The sequence below is a fragment of the Myotis daubentonii genome, chromosome 2 (assembly GCF_963259705.1).
Source record: "Myotis daubentonii chromosome 2, mMyoDau2.1, whole genome shotgun sequence".
NCBI classification, from domain to species: domain Eukaryota; kingdom Metazoa; phylum Chordata; class Mammalia; order Chiroptera; family Vespertilionidae; genus Myotis; species Myotis daubentonii.
In genome coordinates, this window is record NC_081841.1 from 28,135,340 (window position 1) to 28,154,766 (window position 19,427).

General features: G+C 36.3%; 1 protein-coding gene across 8 annotated transcripts in view; it reads right to left on the bottom strand.

Annotated features, from left to right (window-relative positions):
- EPS8 (epidermal growth factor receptor pathway substrate 8) overlaps window positions 1–19,427 on the bottom strand; it is a 172,561-nt gene that overhangs the window by 22,121 nt on the left and 131,013 nt on the right. For 7 of the 8 annotated variants that reach the window (XM_059682300.1, XM_059682294.1, XM_059682297.1 and 4 more), the window contains 6 exons: window positions 15,006–15,154; window positions 11,862–12,045; window positions 6,948–7,084; window positions 3,198–3,306; window positions 2,487–2,630; window positions 1,269–1,304 (listed from right to left, as the gene is read on the bottom strand). In XM_059682300.1, the coding sequence (XP_059538283.1) occupies window positions 1,269–1,304; window positions 2,487–2,630; window positions 3,198–3,306; window positions 6,948–7,084; window positions 11,862–12,045; window positions 15,006–15,154 (759 nt within the window). The remainder of the gene's footprint in view (window positions 1–1,268; window positions 1,305–2,486; window positions 2,631–3,197; window positions 3,307–6,947; window positions 7,085–11,861; window positions 12,046–15,005; window positions 15,155–19,427) is intronic. The other variant, XM_059682301.1, reaches the window with a different exon arrangement.

The window sequence follows — 19,427 nt, forward strand, 5'->3', positions numbered from 1 at the left end:
GCTGCAAGGTTTCTTGTTGGTTTATATAAAAGGTATCTGGCATCCCATTTCCAAGGATGCTTTTTCTTTTCTATCTCACTCTAATCATTGTGTGTGTGTGTGTGTGTGTGTGTGTGTGTGTTGCATCCAGGCTTTCAGAATAGAAATCCTTTTAGAGTAGTATTTATGTCAGAAAGCAGAGGGCATATTGTCAAGCTTGCTTATTAAAATTTACAAGATTCTGGTGGTTTTGTTGGGCTCAGCACCAAATTTTTAGCAGGTGATAAAAAAATAGATTGTTTTTAATACCAGGGTGTGCGCGCGCGCGCGCACACACACACACACACACACACACACACAGAACTTTTGTACACAAGCCCACATACTTCACCACATTCGGAGTTGCATCCAGAAATTTTCAGAAGACAGTCAGATAGTGTTAAAAAGTTTAAAAGGGAGAAGCCCAAACAGGCAATCCCCACAGCTTCTATTTACATAAAGTAGCAAAACAAACTCCTGAAACCTGTGAGCACTTAAAAAACTTCTTGGTTGTGCCAAAGTTGACAAAAATATAAGATGAGGCTCTGTTCAAAACAGGAGGGACAGATTTTATGTTCTCACAAAGTACTCTCTCTACCTAAAATATGTATTTATAGTTTTGGTTCAATTTTAGACAGAAGCAACCTTGAAACAGAAAAGCCAACTATGGCTCAAGTCAGGAATCAAAACTGAAGAAAAAGAGAGGCCTAAACAGTAAACAGGAAAAGGTAAGAGAAGTTAAACTCCTTAGGAAATCTCAGGGCAGGGGGAATACTTAGAATTTACATTATTTGCAACTTTTTGATATTTATCAAAGTTTGCCCATGTCTAGCAACCATGCACACAAATAGAAATAAACTTGGATAATTATTTTTAGCACCTAAAATATAAACTCTCAGATTCTGCTCACATACAGCTACAAGGGATATCCTTATGAATAGTGACTTTAACAGTCCATCATGGGTTAAACATTAAAAACAGTCCCTAGAGCTCAAAGCAGCTAGACTCTATCCCTATTTTTTGGCATACATTTCAAGCATACACTCTTTAACACTGTTTAGGGAATTCAGTCAAAACCTCTATAGGAAAGAACATGAATAATTCACATTTATAAACCAGACAGAAGCCTCTATTATGTCAAGTAACCACACCTCAAAATCAGAAAAGAAAGAACTTAGGAAAGAAAAAGGTAATAAAACCAAGTCAGAAAATTCACTTCAAAAACCCACAGGAAATGGAAAAGACCATACCTTGAATAACTCAAACTCCTTCTTTGGCATCAACAGCTAATGACAAATAATGAACATAAAATAAGTACGTAATATAGATGTACATCAGGCCAGCCAAAACGCAAGCATAGCACACAGAATTTCCATTGCCATCCCTTTAGGTTATCAAGGTATATACATTGTACACTAATTTTTTCTTTTTTAACTTTGTTTAATTCTTGGATTCCCATAAGACAGGAGTGGATCTGGACAAGTGCAGGAACCCATGAGGCTCAAATGCTACGAGGAGCCAGAAGTGCTTGAATGAATAGCCATGGCAGCACATGAGCACAATCTCAGTTTGGACTTTCTGTATTTTACTAAGTCTAGGCATGAAAATTAACTATTTCACGGCATATTCTATGTAGCTTCTACTCAAATTTATGACATTTTTACGTGGTCAGATATGATCTTTTGCTCACAATTCTGAAAATTAAAAGAATTCTTCCTGGGACATGGGGAGCCACCTCAGGCTCAGAAGCTAAACATGGGACAATCCATCCATTCTGGCTCTGTTGGCAGATCTGACTCTAGAGATCCTGTCAGACCAAACATCCCAATACTTGAGTAGCAAGTGAATCCAGATGTGAAGGTGAATGCCTTAACCAGCATCACTTCAATTCTGGAAATGGGGCATAGGACTCGAGGATTGTTCAGTGATCAAGAAGAGAAAGCCTGTCACATGCAACCTATAGCATAAGTACACTGTAATCTTAAAATCTTGAGAGGAAAATGAATAAACACTCAGGTGGAGATAAGTGCAAGTTCAAGGTTGGCCAGTGGCAGAACATTGAAGAGAAGGAGGGCAAAGGCTGGTGCAGATGAACTGCTGGATCCTCCAGCCACTGTCTCAGCGCCAGCGCCTAACAGGAGGAAGCCACTGAATAGAAGTTAAGAGTGAGCAGGCAGAAATACTGCTTCTTCAAATGTCAAAAACACTGTAGAATGAAAAAGTAGCATTCAGAGAAACAATCATTTCCTGGAAAATATTTTGCGCAATATCCTAAATATTTGAACCATAAAACATATGTATAATTCTTCCTTATGTTTCTCACCATTGCCCCTGGAATACCCTAGAAAAAAATTATACAACCAATTAAACCTCAAAATGATTAACACAAAAAAATATTTAAATCCTTCTTAAGAGTAATAAATTGTAAAATTTGTTAAAGTTAAGTTTTGCTCAACAATCATAATTACCTGTATGGTATGTGTGTATGGTGGATCAGCACGCCCCAATCCAGATTCTGTAGGTCTCACAATATCCAAAATGTTATTTGGCACAAATCCAGATTCTCCGTTTGCATTTCGAACTTTCCACCACTGCTTCCTATCATCCAGGATCTGTCATTATGCAAGAAAATAAAGACATCATTTCTGTACCAAAACCAATCTATGAAGGAAATTCAATTTTTTCTTCTAGACCAAGAAACTTTTAGTTTAAACACTCAGTTATAAACTAAGAAAAGAGACTTGGGAGTCATCGTAGATTATGCCCACAACCCTTACTTCACTCAGTGCTGGGTATATTTGTGCCAGGGAACTAGGACAGGAAGAGGGACAATGTTTTCTCTTATTAAAATATAGGGTACATATACATGTGACCTGATAAGTAGCCTTGATTCTAAAATGAATAAAGCCCAGGAGGAGGAAGAGGGTAAAGTCAGCCCAGAAACTCACCCCCACCTGACCACCCAAAAGAAACCAACTGACCAATAACGAACAGATAAAGTACTTGCCCTCCTAAAAAGACACAGGTGCCTAAGCTGCTCTTCCCTTGGTAAAATAAAATGATACTGAAGAATAATTGCCTGACCTCAACATTTCTTTGAGAAAGGTTTAGGTAAATACCCAAAGAGGAATAGAATAAATCCACTTTACTAAGAGTATGTAAAGGTAAAATGCTACTACCTCTAAAATATTATCCTTTTGAACTGAGAGCTCACTGTTGTTCCTTGCCGCAAAGTCATACTTGGATTTGGCATATTTCTTGGGTTGTGTTACTTGTGGATCATAATTTCTATAAAAAGAAAGAAAAAAGATTATTCTGCTAGCTCTTCCTACAGGGTGAAAGCAGAAGTAAAACACTAAGGCAAGTCAATTCCTACCAGGAAACATTCTGACATTATTTTGACCATAGTTTAGTTTTATGATATTTGATAGAATATGAAAATTAAAAGAAACTTTGGACTTTTCATTATTAAAATGAACAAACTATGGCTAGGGCAAAAATATGTAAATATGTAATGCGAACTGACAAGGCTAGTTGGCACTAAGCCAAATCTAGACTGCAAGTCTGAATTATTTAACCACTAAATATACATTGTGGATATTGCTTTGTTAATTATCTTCTACCATGAAAGAATTAGGATAAAGATCAATGTTAAATTTTTAGATTTTAAAGAAAAATCAATAAAAACAATTTTTTAAGATGAAAAAAAAAGATCAATGTTAGCATTTTACATAAAATTAAAGGAGACTGAAAATAGTTTCCATAGTGGTAACTTCAATTATATGTTGATTTCACTATTCAAGTAACGTTTTCAATTTATTAACCAAATATATATTTAAGAATTATGACTGTCCAAGTTTAGGAAAGCTTTATCCATTTATCTAAATTGCAAGGGAAGGTATGGATTAAGTACAAACCAATAACACTTCCAAATTAATTAAATAATTTACTATAAACTTACTTTAATAGGAAGAACATAAGAATTCTATATTTAAAAAAATAAAACTTTCTTAATAAACCAAATACTTCTTTTAATCATTAACTTACCATTAATAGATTTAACAACATAATTAAAATAGGTTTGTATATAATACAATAAAACCTGATATATATCAATAATGAACTAATATTATTTTCTTCATTTTAATAATAAAACAACTTTAACCGTTATGAATTAATTTTACTCCCTAATCTTCTCCTCCATTTACATCCCCACATTTCCTCACACATCTCTACAAGATGAAAAGCAACAGGGACTAAAATGGCTCGTCATCCTTCTCCGCTTAACGTGGTCATTCTCTTTGCTGCCAACCAAGATCCTCTGGAATGATGAGTCACAGCAGGAGCTGTAAGATAGCTACAGACACAATATGTTCTGTCCCCATAGGTAAATGGTTCTTCTTAGATTGTGACTCCAGAACAAGAGGTTCAGGGACAAAGGAAAAAGATGAGCTGTAAGATATGCTATTGGCTATTCTTGGTATACTTAAAAAATGAGAAAAAGTCAAATCATTATTATATATTATTAATAATGAGAATTCTAAATTGTGTTCCATGGATTTCCCATCCTTATCTCTAGTTATATGATCCTAACTATTAAGATTTCATTGGGAGTGGGGGGAAGAGGATAAGATTCAATCACTCCCAAACTTACAAAAACAGTTTCTATCTTTCCTCCCTCGTGTTCTTCTCTCCTACGATCTGGAAAATAAGCACAACTGACAAAGCAGAGCTGAGTACCATCACACTGTTAAAAAAACTTTCTGCCACTGTGCACTGAGTCTGCAGGTTGAAGAGGTTTTGGCTGCATTTCTCCTTTAAGTTTTTGCTATCTTGGGTGTCTCAGAAGCAATTGCCCAGCATGCACTTACAAAATACTTCAGAATTTACAAATCTTCAGTTTCTCGCTTTCTCTAGATTAAACCTGGGTATACACTGACCATAGCTATCAGTTTGAAAAATCACACCTTGTAATTTTTCAGATGTACCAAAGTCTCCTTAAAGACCTGGAATGTATAAAAATGATATGGTCTCTGTTTCTGATTTGGAGTAATAGATATACATTTAATATAGAGTAGACATGGAGAAAGCAATGACCCAAGACTTCTCTAAAACACTACTTGCTTTTGAATGGCAGTAAACTATAATCCTTCAAAGGTGAGGGCTGTAAATTCAACAGGTGATTTCCCTAATGACATAGTAATTTCACTGAACAGTGAATATACTTCAAACGGCATTTACTGTATTCTTGGCATATAACAGAGTTTAAGATGAATAATAATTATTATAAAAACAAATTCCAACCCTGTGTATTTCATATCAGATGAGAACTTTCAGTTTTTACAAAAGTGATGACAAATTTTCTTAGCAACACAGATAATTAATGACCCGGGTGTCTATCAACTATACAGCCCCTATTATAACAGCCCAGCTGAGAGGTGGGCTCCATAAAGACAACTGAGTTATATGGTCTACCCACTACCCACCGTGTTTTTCAAACATTCTTTCTGTGGCTAAATTATGGTAACTCTAAGGTCTATTGAATATCCCTTCATGAAATTTTCATCACTAAATTCCATTTTAATTTATTATTCAGAAAGGTTACTAAAACAAACCTTATGAAATTCACCACAATAGTCTCTAAATGAGGTAAAATATGTAATAACTTTTAAAAGAATGTCCCTTACATCATCTGTGATATATAAAATTCCATGAGAAAACTGACGCTGTTTTCTAGTTACCTAACAGTGAAAAACCATCCCAATTTACTGGAGTTATGAAACAAAAGGAAAAGGTAAGAATCACTAATCTGAAATAACTTCTTGATTATTGACAACTAAGGTAGAAACAAAGGAAGAAAAAATATGAGGATGAGTAATGATTAGTCAAGAAGAATTTCAATGAAATAACTTTTAAACTTCAAAAGTGATTTTTCATGTATATCTACTAAAATTGCACCTAAAATCAAAAAGTATTTCATGTTGACATTTTCAAAATGTGTTATTCATTCCTGACTCTTCTTTGCACTCAATTAGAATAATACCTGTATAATTTTCACACCTTTTAGTTAAATATTATCTATGTCATCATTCCCAACAGAATATCACCTTCTTTAGATTCTATTAAGAAAAGAGCATACTGGAAAAATAAATAAATAAATAAATAAATAAGACACTCATGGTGAGTGAGGCTTTGAGATAGGAGAGCACAGAACAAGCTCTCTACCCCACTTCATCGGAGTGATCATTTTCCCATATCCTTGCTACCAACATTTCACCTTTCCTTTGTCTTATATGGGTTGGCCTCTGTGTCAACCTCACTTGTCGAGGCTGGAAAACAAGATTGAAAGAGTGAACCTATTCCAATTCCTTTATTTCTTACCCATCTCAATTTCCCATCTCTGCCTATATTAAATTTTTTAAGAGAGAAATTTGGGGAAATTAATAAAATGTAAAACTGGAAAGTGAGAATACAGTAAGACAAACTGGTAAAATGGTAAATAAGGCATTGACTCCATTAAAATATTTAGTTTATCTTTAGTTTAAATATTTCTATATAAAGAAAGATTTGTTTGTTTATGGAGAGAAAAGATGAAAATTATTTCCTCTAAAAGATACCGAGCTGGTAGAGACCATCTGGTGCAAACAGTTGAGAATGTTAAAGCCATTCTTCTTAATTCACATATTTTGTCAGAAACATCATCTTAAGGAGAGAAAGTCATCCAAAGGCAGTTATGCTACGTTAGAACTGTGGACTGGAGGTTTTATTCATCAAAGCCAGTTCTATGATGGAACAGCTGAAACTTTACAAACGACTGACAGATGGACAGTTTAAAGCTGTAGTGAACAATGCAGACACTGGCATCTCTATTTGCACTAAATCAGAGACAGTCCTCCACAGCTCTCCCAATGATGCCCATGGAATATTACCTATCTACATGGCGATTAGGCGTTGGCTTAAAAGCAGCAGCAGTGTCCCCTTGGTCCAGATGGGGCCCTCTTGTGTAAATGCTATTGAATGCATACCCCTCAGGTGGAGGTGGAAAGTACTCTGATGCACTGGATTGCTGAAAGACAGGGAAGGAGAGATTAAAGAATCACCAACATTAATTAACTGAATGAGCACTGACCTCAATCAATACGAACACTCCGCTATACTGTGATCAGTTTCATTTTCAAGTGGTTGCCCATTAAGTTAATAACCATTAAGTGAATAAATTATGAAACAAGGTAGATACATTTTGTCCAAGACCTACTTATAATAAGAAAAGTAATTAGAGCAAAGGCTAAATCTTAACTCTGGAAATGTCCAGGTATAAAAACAATACAAGCATAACTCGGAGATACTGCGGGTTTGGTTCCAGACCACTGCAATAAAGCCAGTACCCAATAAAGCAACTAGTAATATTTTTGCTGTTGAATGGTCTGGCCTTCAATTTGTAAAAAACAAACAAACAAAACAAAAAACCCCACAACATCTGTGAAGAGCAATAAAGCGAGGCACAATAAAATGAAGTACGCCTATACATTCCTTCCTCAGGAATTTCAGTACTAGGTGATTTTAGGATTAGGCAGACTTTAAGAGCTTATATAAAATAAAAGTGGTTTAAAAATAACAACAAAGCCCTTAACCCTTGCTTTCTATGTTTAAGAAGCAGTCCTTTACCACTAGCAAGGTAAATATTGCCACATGAAAATCATTTGAACTCTGTGCATTGAAATTATACCACCTTCTCATTTTTCTTATTATTTAAAATGTACACAGAAACTATTTTGTATTATTTTTTAAATGGCAGCACTATTATCAGATTTACTGTTGAGGAGAACATAAAAGGCAGAAACACATTGATCTTAACAGTCAATAGTCCAGAAGGAGACAATGTCAGAGTCACTTCCTTTTGCAGTTAACACAATTCGGACATGGGCTTACTGGACTAACCAAGGGAGACTGAGGACTATGGTTTCACTGAACAGCATGCTTCTAAAATTATGGGGAAAAACAAAGAAACAAAACAAAAAAACACACACACATTCACCTAAAGATTTTGTACTGCTACCTTTTGTAAAGTGAGGTCTGGGGGATACATGACAGACTCTGAAGCACTAGGATTCCTTGGCTATTTCAATTGTTTATGTAATCCTTGGGGTAAAATATTTAAAACCGGGAATGGTTTAAAAAATTACTGGCACATGTTTAATATAGTTATTTCTAATGACAAAGTTGGCAGGAGTAGGGCTGAGTTTATCACAGACTGAGCAGATGCGGTGTCTCCACGGTCCAGTGTTGATATTTAAATACCCATATCATATTATTGATAGGAACTATATGAGGATGCTGCACTTAACACACAAATAAAATTAAACCATTTCCACCATTTGATTACCTTAGCAAACCATCAACAAAGTGAAAAGGCAATCTATGAAGTGGGAGAAAATATTTGCAAATCCAAAATGCATAAAGAACTCATACAACTCATTAGCCAAAAAACAAAATCCAATTAAAAAATGGGCAGAGGAACTGTACAGACATTTTCTCAAACAAGTCGTACAAACAGTCAACAGGTACATGAAAAGGCACTTAGCATCACTAATCATCAGGGAAATCTAAATCAAAACCACATAAGATACCACCTTCCACCTGTTAGGATGGCTATTATAAAAAAAGACATACAATAACAAAATGTTGACAAAGGTGTAGAGACAAGGAAACTCTTGTGCTGTTGTTGGGAATGTAAATTGGTATAGTCATTATGGAAAATAGTATGGAGGTTCCTCAAAAATCAAAAATAAAACTACTATATGACTCAGCTGTCCCATTACTGGGTATATTACTGAAGAAAACAAAATTAGGGTCTTGAAGAGATATCTGCACTCTGATGTACATTTCAGCATTATTCACAATAGCTAAGATATGGAAACAGCCTAGGCATCCATCAATAGATGAGTAGATAAGGGAGATGTGGTATGTATATGTATGCGTATAAGATATACATATGTTACAATGGGATATTACTCAGCCATGAAATATAAGGAAATTCCACCATTTGCAACAACATGGATGGATGAACCTTGAGGGCATTATGCTAAGCAAAATGAGCCACACAGCAAAAGACAAATATTGCATGGTATCACTTACATGTGGAACCTTAAAAAAAAAAAAAAAAGGTCAAACTCATAGAAATAGAAAAATGGTTGCCAGGGGCTGGGGGATGTAAGAAGTTGGTGAAAGGGTATAAACTTTCGGCTATGAAAGGCTTGAGGATCTAATGTAAAACATGGTGACTACAATTTATAACATTGTACTATATAATTCAAATTTGCTAAAAGAGTCGAACTTAAATATTCTCAACAACAAAGATAAATAAATATGTGAGGTCATGGATGTGTTGATGTTAACTAGATGGTAGTGATGCTTTACATAAAGATACTTTAAATATCTTACTTTTTTGTGAATTATACCTCAATAAAGCTGAAAAATAAAATAGAAAACAAATAGCTTAATTCAGTTTATCATTTCCCAAGGACAGAGCAGAGGAATTAGATGATTAGTCAATTTTTTTAAAAAATATATTTTATTGATTTTTTACAGAGAGGAAGGGAGAGAGATAGAGAGTTAGAAACATCGATGGGAGAGAAACATCGATCAGCCACCTCCTGCACATCTCCCACTGGGGATGTGCCCGCAACCCAGGTACATGCCCTTGACCGGAATCGAACCTGGGACCCCTCAGTCCGCAGGCCGACGCTCTATCCACTGAGCCAAACCGGTTTCGGCAATTAGTCAATTTTTCATTGAAGGCTGTTATAAATATAGGGAGGAGTTCAAGAACCTGTTGGAGTCACCCACAGAGTGAAGCAACCAGTATGAGATCACCGGGCCCTGAGAGTGAAGGGAGTGTCAGGAGGAGGAGGAATTATGCCAAGTGACGCTGACGACCACACACCCTCGTGTGGACCTGCTGCTGGCTCAGCGGAAGTAAAGGCGGGCACTGCCACCGTGTTTGTCACTCCACTTCACCTATGCCTTCGATTCCAAACAAAACCTGAGTCAGCCAAGGCTTGCCCTGAATGTATTCATAAAAGTAGCAATAAAGAGTAATAAAATCTCTCTTCTGGGAATGACTACATTCCTTACGCATTTTAAGTCATCAGTACTTGGCTTTTCAACAAAATCTTAGGGTATAAAATTTCCTAGAAATGCTAGCAGGTGCCTTTCTTTTTTTAAAAAAAAAAAATCTCTGAAAAATCATTTATAACCAGAAAATGAGATAATGCATTATAAGGAAGGATTGTCAATAATTATTATTTTAAAATTACTTACTAAATGAGAGGGAGTAACTTTTACACTCGAAGTCCCAAATACATTACCCTCTCTTTAAATACATGCACAAACTAAAAAAGAACTCACAAAAGTGAATTTCTTAGGCATAATTATAAAGTAGATGTATTTTCTTATTTAATATATGAAGACTGTAAGCTGAAAATCTCTATAATTTGAAAATAGTCAGCTGTAACTATAGCAACAGCAAGAGTAACATAATTTCATGTTTGATTACATTTATTCCTCTAAAAACTCTGCTCTCTATGAGAAAAAAAACTCATAGTGATGAGGTCTAAACTATGAAATTACAGACAGGGTTGTATGCCTGCCAACCACTGCCCAGAACTCTGAGGTCATCTTCTTAATCACTCAGTTGGAGGGAAGGGCAGTTACGGACTCCACCTAAACCGTTCGTTATATGCAGCCAGAGGAAAAAGTCACATTAGAAAAAAATTATTTTCAAAGCAGTATGTTTGCTTTATTTTTTTAATATATATTTTTTATTGATTTCAGAGAGGAAGGGAGAGGAAGAGAGAGCTAGAAACATCAATGATGAGAGAGAATAATTGATTGGCTGCCTTTTGCACGCCCCACACTGGGGATTGAGCCCTCAATCCGGACATGTGACCTTGACTGGAATCGAACCCAGGACCCTTCAGTCCAGAGACCAAGGCTCTATCCACTGAGCCAAACCGGCCAGGGCAGTTTGCTTTATTTTTAAAGTTTCAGAATTTAACAAACTTTCTATAATATGGTTATTGTCTAAGGGAATAATTTTAAGAAATTAAACTTACATAAATTTTCTCTTTAAAAGTAAGGGTTTACTCTGGTTTGTTAATTCATTCATTGATATCATATCTACCACATTATAAATAGCACAGTAGTCCAAGAACATTAATCTAAGAAATTAAATAAAGAAAATGAGTAGGACTTCAAGGAAGACCTTTCCCAAACTAGACTTCATTCTTCTAATTACTTCTAATCATCCTATTCGATTTGATTTGGCATTAAGCAATGTTCAACTTTATTTTCTGATAGAACAAGAAGAGTCATAGCAAAATCATTTTTAAGGAATATAAAGAGGTAACATACCCAATTTCAATATTTTAATTTGCTCCCCAAAGAGGTGTACTCTGTAGCTTACTAAGTATATAAAAGATACAATAGATTTTATTACCTCCTGAAGGTATAAGTAATAGTGTTATAAATGATCATTTGAAGCTGGGGCTTCCTCCTAGCCAGGCTGATAGGACCCCAGAGGTTTGAAACTAGGCAAAAAGAAAAAGAAAACGAAAAAAAAAATGGAAGGCTGGAAGGGATGATATGGACTCATGTTGGGCTTCACAGAGAAACAGAAACCGTAACAACAAAGAGGGGAGAGAGAGAGAGAGAGAGGTAACTAAGGACAGAACATTTCATCACTGATTCTAGAATATCTTCAGATAAAAAGAGAACTCAGTGGAATATTAAGAAAATGCACAGATCATGGTATTCTCTGCAAAAGTATGTTTAAAAACCTTCACCTCTGTGGAATATCTTTTTGCTTCATGTCTGTGTTGATGTTCTGCTACATTTGCCACAGTGCCAGCCAACTGATAAAGGTCTTGTTCCAGTGGAGCTCCCATGAAGTTCAGCATGGGCGGCTCCCAGCCACTGCGGAACCGTGGGACATATGGTGCAATAAACTGTTCTTTTGGCCACTCTGTTCTGTAGGACATTAAGGTGTACAAAAAATAAAATTAAGAAATGTATTCATGCTCAAGATTATCTTTAGTAAGGCTAGCTATAAAACACAAACACAAATGCACAAAACAACAAAAACGGTGCATACCTAACCTGCTTTCCCTTCACCAAAAAGGCAAACATGTTCACCTCATATTTAATACATATAAAATGAAAGGAGGATTGAATTCTGCTTTATTACCTGTTTTTACACCATGCCTCAAATCCCCATTCATTCAACTTTTAAACATGGGTATATGTTTTCGAAAATTTGGGAAAGGACCAACGTGAAACTAGAAATGTGCTAAGTATTCAGAACATAAACTTCTCTAGTATCTAAAGTAGTTTCTGATTGTCATCTTTCCCTTCATTCTCTCCCATCATTCTGAAACCTCCTGATATTGGATATATTTTTCAAAAGAGAAACAGCAGAGAATGTTCTTAAGGTTTATGATTTTTTAAGTTATGAAGTCCCCAAAAATGAAACATTGCTGATTTTGTAAATTAAATGTATCAGCAACATTTTAATAAGTAAAATCAAGTTAGGACTTGTCTGTAATCACTATCATTATCCATTCATTTTTTAATGACTTTGAGTGACACTTATTTCTACAAGCCCCTAATCACTCATGAACCATAAAAATAACTAGGACAGAAATTATAGCTTCATTTCTGCTAAAATCTGTTTATCTTTCACACCGGATTTAATTCTTCAGATTATATTTCTACTTTAATGAAATTAGCCATTGCATCCAGATTATTATGTACCTTCATGATAATTTTTATCTTTATGAGTTTTTAAGTCAGTGTATTCATTTCCTAATACTCTTAGAATTAAAATAGCTTTTTCAGGCTGATCATAAAATCATAATATACATAAATCTAGTAGGTTTAAGAAATCTATTTAATGAGTTTTTACATGATATAATATAAACATAGTATGATATAGGGTTATATTAATAATAGAGGCCTGGTGTGTGCACGGATTCGTGCACCAGTGGGGTCCCTCAGCCTGGCCTGTGGGGATTGGGCCTAAACCAGCAGTCAGACAGACATTCCCCGAGGGCTCCCAGATTGTGAGAGGGCACAGGACAGGCTGAGGGACCAGCCCCCTCCCACGCCATTCACGGATCTGTGCACCCGGCCTCTAGTATTTTCAATATAAAAACAACTGCGTGCTTTTAAAGAGCTTTCTGCTTGGTAAAACATTCAACATGTAAACCATATCCTAACACAAGCAGTTGCCAAAGTCCAAATGGTTTGGATTTTGGGAATGGTCTATATGTTTCAATAGAAAAAGGAAAACAAAATAGAGAACTGGGCCATTACTTTTAGGCTAGCCCTTTCAAAAGCATTAGGAAGACAAGCTTGTAAGTGACCATAGTGAGTGATTCCCTCCTTAAGTATTGACAGAAATAAAAAGGCTTGGAAAGCCCTAGCTGGTTTGGCTCAGTGGATAAAGCGTCAGCCTGCAGACTGAAGCATCCTGGGTTCAATTCCGGTCAAGGGCATATGCCTGGTTGAGAGCTCGATCCCCAGTGGGGATCGTGCAGGAGGCAGCCAATCAATGATTCTCTCTCATCATTGATGTTTCTATCTCTCTCTCCCTCTCCTTTCCTCTCTGAATCAATAAAAATATTTTTAAAAAAAAAAGACTTGGAAAAATAAGGAAAGCAAAATTATTTATTCATGTGTAATGAATGAAAAGAGAAACATTTTTATTACTTGCTTTGCTCAGCAAACTTGAACACTGCAATTGTTAATGATTTGTTTTCCACAATCACTTTATTGACAAGATACAATTCTTAAAATTTTTCCCTCCTCCTTTCCATTTCCACACCACAATTCTAGTCCCAGATCTGACTTTGGGTGGTAAACACACAATGCAATATACAGATGATGTATTATAGAATTGTACAACTGAAACCTATATAATTTTATTAACCAATATCACCCCAATACATTTAATAGAAAATTTAAAAAAATAATGAACTACAGCATTATCATCTAAAGGGGCCTCTTCGCCTCTAGTTACTTCTGTTCTTGTTTTTAAACTCAACTACAAGAATGATCTTTCTAAAAACACATGTGTTTATGTCACACTCTACTTCACAAAGTTATTGGTTCTCCACAGCCTATAGAGCCTTGCTCCAACTCCACAGCATGGCATTGAGAGCCTTCATAACCCAGCCCTGCTCATTTCTGTTTGCCTCATTTAACACCATTCCTCCTCCCAATTCTCCACAATCCCCTACTACCCAAAGTCTATATTCTAATTGAACACATATTCATACTTCAATCTACTGCTTCATGCCTTTCCTCGAGCTTCTCTCTCTGCTGGGAAGGCCCTTTATCTGCTATGTATTTGTGGAAATCCTATCCATCCTGCTGACAGGCAGCTTAGAGAAATAATTATGAACATTGACTACAGGGCCAGATTACCTAGGTTCAAATCCCCACTCTGCCACATATGAGTTGTTTGGCTTTGGGCAAATTAGTTTGCCTCTCTATGCCTCAATTTCCTAATCTGTAAAATGGGAATAGTAACGTACCTCTATAAAGTGAATGAAAGAGTGACTAGCAAACTCTTCTGTATGTGTATGTCTATATAGAAACATGCATCTCTCTACTTAATGGTTTTAGCTATTGATTTTAAATGCCAGCTCTTCTTTGAACACTAACTACCCTCCTCTCTAAATCCTCTTCCTGACTGTTCCACCTTGCCAACCAATAGCAGTTTGTTTATGTCACTTTGGCATTTATCATGCCTTATATTCCATATACCTCTATGTTCTCCCCCAGACTTTTAGCCTTTCATGGGTTTTCATCTATAACATCTAGTCTTCATACTTAGAAGGTTAAATAAATGTCTTGTTAGATCCATACAATAAACAAAGAACAATACTTAAAGTATTATAGGTATTAGATGCTAAACTCATGTTTACCTGGCTTTCATCCAAGTTTCTCCCAATGACATCCACAGCTGTCTTTCATCTGTATTGACAGTATAATTTAAGAAATCAATTGTATCTTTAGTCAATAGGGGGCTGAGTACTGAACTGGCTAGTTCAGGACCTCCTGTTGCCTGCACCACCTAAAAACACAATACATCATTTTTTAGCAAGACGATGACGATTATTTGTATATTTTCAAAAGCCATGCCAAAACACGCACTGGTTTTATAGACTCAAATTAACTTTTGATGTTGTGCAATGCACTACTGAATGAAAAACAGCTTGCCAGATGATCTGTCCAGATTGGTGGTGACTAATAATCTAAAATGAAAAGTTAATAATTTAACAGCTTTCATGGGCTCTGTCTATTGGCTGCATATCACTGTACTTTACTTGGAAAATACTAATATCTTTACAGAGAATTCTAAGTCAGATGGTTTAACCAACTCTCAATTTTGGTTTGTTAAAAAAAAAAATGATCTTCACTGGAAATCTATTATGCCAAACTTGAAAAATACGGTTATAGAAAGGAAGGCTATGCTCAAGCTAATAGGCTGTGGCTGTGTCTACAAAGATGTACGAAAATAAAAGGGCCTAAAGAGAAAAGTGAAAGAAAGAGAACTGCAACTCCGAATCTATGTATTTTTCCCTAGAATTTAATCCAAGGAAATTGTCCTGACTTGAAATGGATAATTTAATGACTAGCACAAACAAATAAACAGGTGTAACTCCCTGATAAACAAAGTGATGATAAGAGAATTTATGAAAACTGTTCCATATTTACTTCTCAGGGCCTATTTCCTGGCTAAAGAATGGCAGTTATTATCTCCTAGAGCAGAAACCAGAGCCCTTTTATAGAAATCTCACCTTCCCAGAGATGTGGCACAAGAAGAAAGAAATGTGTTTTTGAATGGTGCCAGACTAACAGTCACCTTCTCCCCAGTCGTCCTGGTGTTCTGAGCCTGCTGTGCTGTGCAGACCTCTGTGTATTTGACATGCTGTTTCCCAGCCTCCCAGAAGGCCCTCCTCCATCATCAGGTACCACCTCTTCTGGAAAGCCCTTCTGTAATCCACAGTGTAACTCTGATGTACCTCTATGTCCCCCAAATCATTTGTGCATATCAGTAACAAATTGCATTATAGCTTATGGCTTATTTTTTAGTTTCTGCTCCCTTGAGGACTTGGACCAAGACTTATCTGATTTTGAATTGCAATAGACACAGTGTTACGGGAATGAATGAGAACAAACTAAAGAAAAAATGAAGGATAAGGGAGGTGGGCTCTTACTGAGAACAAAATCTACCTTGACAACCGGCACAGTCATTATTACTTGCAAGCCTTACAAGTACTTCCAGTAAATACATAAGGAAAAAGTAAAGAGTAAAGGAGTAGAGGAATATTAAAGAGTTTATTTTCACAGAGGGAAGAGGGAATAAAACTAAAGCAGGTAAATAAAAGGCTATGGGCCAAAGATCCCTCTCAAGAATGTGAGTAGACATGTGTGCATGCATGTGTGCTGTGGATATGCTTGCGTTCAGATGCTGAGGGTACAGGTTTAAACTCATAAGGTTTAAAGCCACTAAACTTTGGCCAAAAGTCAGGCCCTAATAAATATTCCTTCCCATCTCCACATAAAATGTCTGGGCTCTACAGGCAGAACATTAAATGGAGTAACAGAAATATTATGTTTGGGAAGACCATTAACAAGGAGTCACTGTTGAGGAAAAAAATATAAAATATATCAATGTTTTCAGATACCTAGCTTAATTAGAAAGACTACATTTTGTATGTTATGGAAACTAGTCACTTTATTTTATATTCCAACTTTGTGTAATGACTCAATAGCTACTTATAATCTGTGAAAGTGTGAAATAAATGAGAGGAGGTGGCAAAACTGCATCATGAACAATACTTCCAAATACTCAAACTGAGATAGTATCAAATGTGTTAAAGAATAAAGAATACAAATTTTGTTAGTGAGCTAGAATCAGTTTCTTTGCATATGAATGGCCCTCTAATTTTAAAAATGCTTATACAGCAAGAATTATTCAACTATAAATAGACAAGTGGAAACCTGATGCTCTATATATAGCAGCAACATATGGAAGCATTCATAAATTACTGACGTAGCCTTGGACTTTCATCTTCTAATCTCTTATTGCCCAATTCTGACTTCATGCTGATAATGTCACTTACTTTCCTGTCTGTAAAGCAATATCCATTTCATATTCTACTTCAGGTCTTGTCTAGTTACCCTTGGTGAAAGGAGAATGAGATTTATTCCTTTTTATTACTTAGATTCTCTTTTTCCCCCATTTCTTCCCTAATAGTCAAGTAAAAGCTATGAGAAATGCTGAATTTGCTCCATTTTTTATAAAGATTAAAGAAGTTAATGACCGTAGTCTTCATATGCTCTAAATAAAAAATAGTGAAATGTATCTGCTTCATATAATTACTATTCTTACTCTTCAAAAAAATCACAGGAGCGGTACACAAAGCAACACTAATGGTTCTTATTGCTACTGTCATTCTACAAAGTAATCATTTGCTCTTGGACAGGGTGAATCACTCACAGACACTCCAAACATTCCTGCCTTAGCCCCCAAAATAGGAAACTCTGTCCTCCTGAAAGTTTTTAAAAGAGGTTCTGCCTTCTTCCCACTTCTCTCTCATTTGTCTTCCCCACAAAAAGGGGAATGGTCTATACCAAATTTGTGGAATTATAGAAAAGGGTGATTTGTAGCCCAGTTTCCTTAGGATCTGTCTACGCATGAGGCCAATTGCTCCATCTGCTTGCTATTGCCATGCTTTTCTGAAACGTCAGCACTTTCCTCTGTGCACCCTTAAATATTATTCCAGCTCATTCTGCCAGCTCTCCTGCAGAACAAAGGGGTTGTACATAAAGACAGCTTAGAAAACCCGCTGCTATATTATTTGTAAATATGAGAAATATAAAATGGGAAGGGAAGTGCATTACTGTGGCCACTTCATTAAATGTATAAGGAAAGAGCACACCTGTGCATTAAAAATCTAGACAATGAAGATGTGTGTCTTGGATCCTGGCCTGTGACACAAGTGGTATAACCTTTTGTTGGCCAACATTCCAGCTGCTTCATAAAGGGAATTATTTCCAATACACCATTTTGTTAGCTTAAAAATTATACCTCATTCAAAATATACATGTGGAGAAGGAAGTTTTCTGGGGGGGAAATTGTGTTATGTGCACATCACCATACCACAAACACAGTGTGCAGGCCAAAGACTGCCAGCTGTCCTCTAGTGTCCCTTCTCCTCCTCTTCCTCCTAGAAGAAGCTTCTGCATTTCAGATGGACACAGAGACACTCAATGGAAACTCTATTGCTTTAGTGTTAGGTGTTGGCCCCATGAGGAAGTTCAGGCCAACTGGATAATAGCAGAAATTATCTGTCTAAGCTCAAAGTTCCTCTTTAAAGACAACACTCTTTGCCTTTGTATGGCTATTAAAAGGATATGGAGGTAAATGAGCTTCCACTCTAGATATCTATAATAAAAGCATAATTTGCTAATTAGACCAGACGTCCTTCCAGACGATCTTCCGGATGAAGCCAGGGCCGCAAAGGAAGCCCGGGTCCCGGGTGCCAGAGGGAAGCCGGTGCCGGCAGCCAGGGGAAGGAAAGCCTACTCTTGCACGAATTTCATGCATTGGGCCTCTAGTCTAACATAAATGCTCAATTCTTCCTCTTGGAAACATTTTCTTCCTTTGGCTTCTAGAATTCCACAATATTCTTGTGTTTCTCTTTCTACTTCTTCTCAATCTTCTTTGCTAGTCTTTCCCATTTTTTGACCCTGAAACTGCCTTGGCTTCATCAGTCCTTGTCCGTCTTCTTTACTTATAATCACTCCCTTGGTGGCATCATTCAATTTCCTGGCTTCAAATGCCTTCTCTATGTAGATGGCCCTCAAATTTATATCTCTAGGCCTGATTTCTCCACTGAACTCCAAATTCAAATATTCAACTACCAGTTCAAGTTTTTCCATCTAGATATAACTCAATTTTCACATGACTAAAACCAAATTCCTTATCTTCTTCCAAAACCCCATTTCACCCAGTCTTCACCAACTCAGTTAATAATCAGTCCATCTTTCCAGTGAGGCTAAAAGTTACTGGGTCTTGCACAGCACATCTAATCTACCAGCAGATCTTGTTGCTTCTATGGTTTATAACCAAAATCTGACTTCTCATCACCTTTGATGTTACCTGGTCCAAACACCATAATCTCTTGTCTGCTTTATTTTAACAGCCACCTCAGTCCCTTCTTCCCCCAAATTTCTAATCATTCAGAAAGAGCAATCCTTTCCTTTTCTGCTGAAAACTCTCCAAAAATGTTAAAGGTTTTACAACCACCTAAAAGGTCCAACGACACATGTCTGCC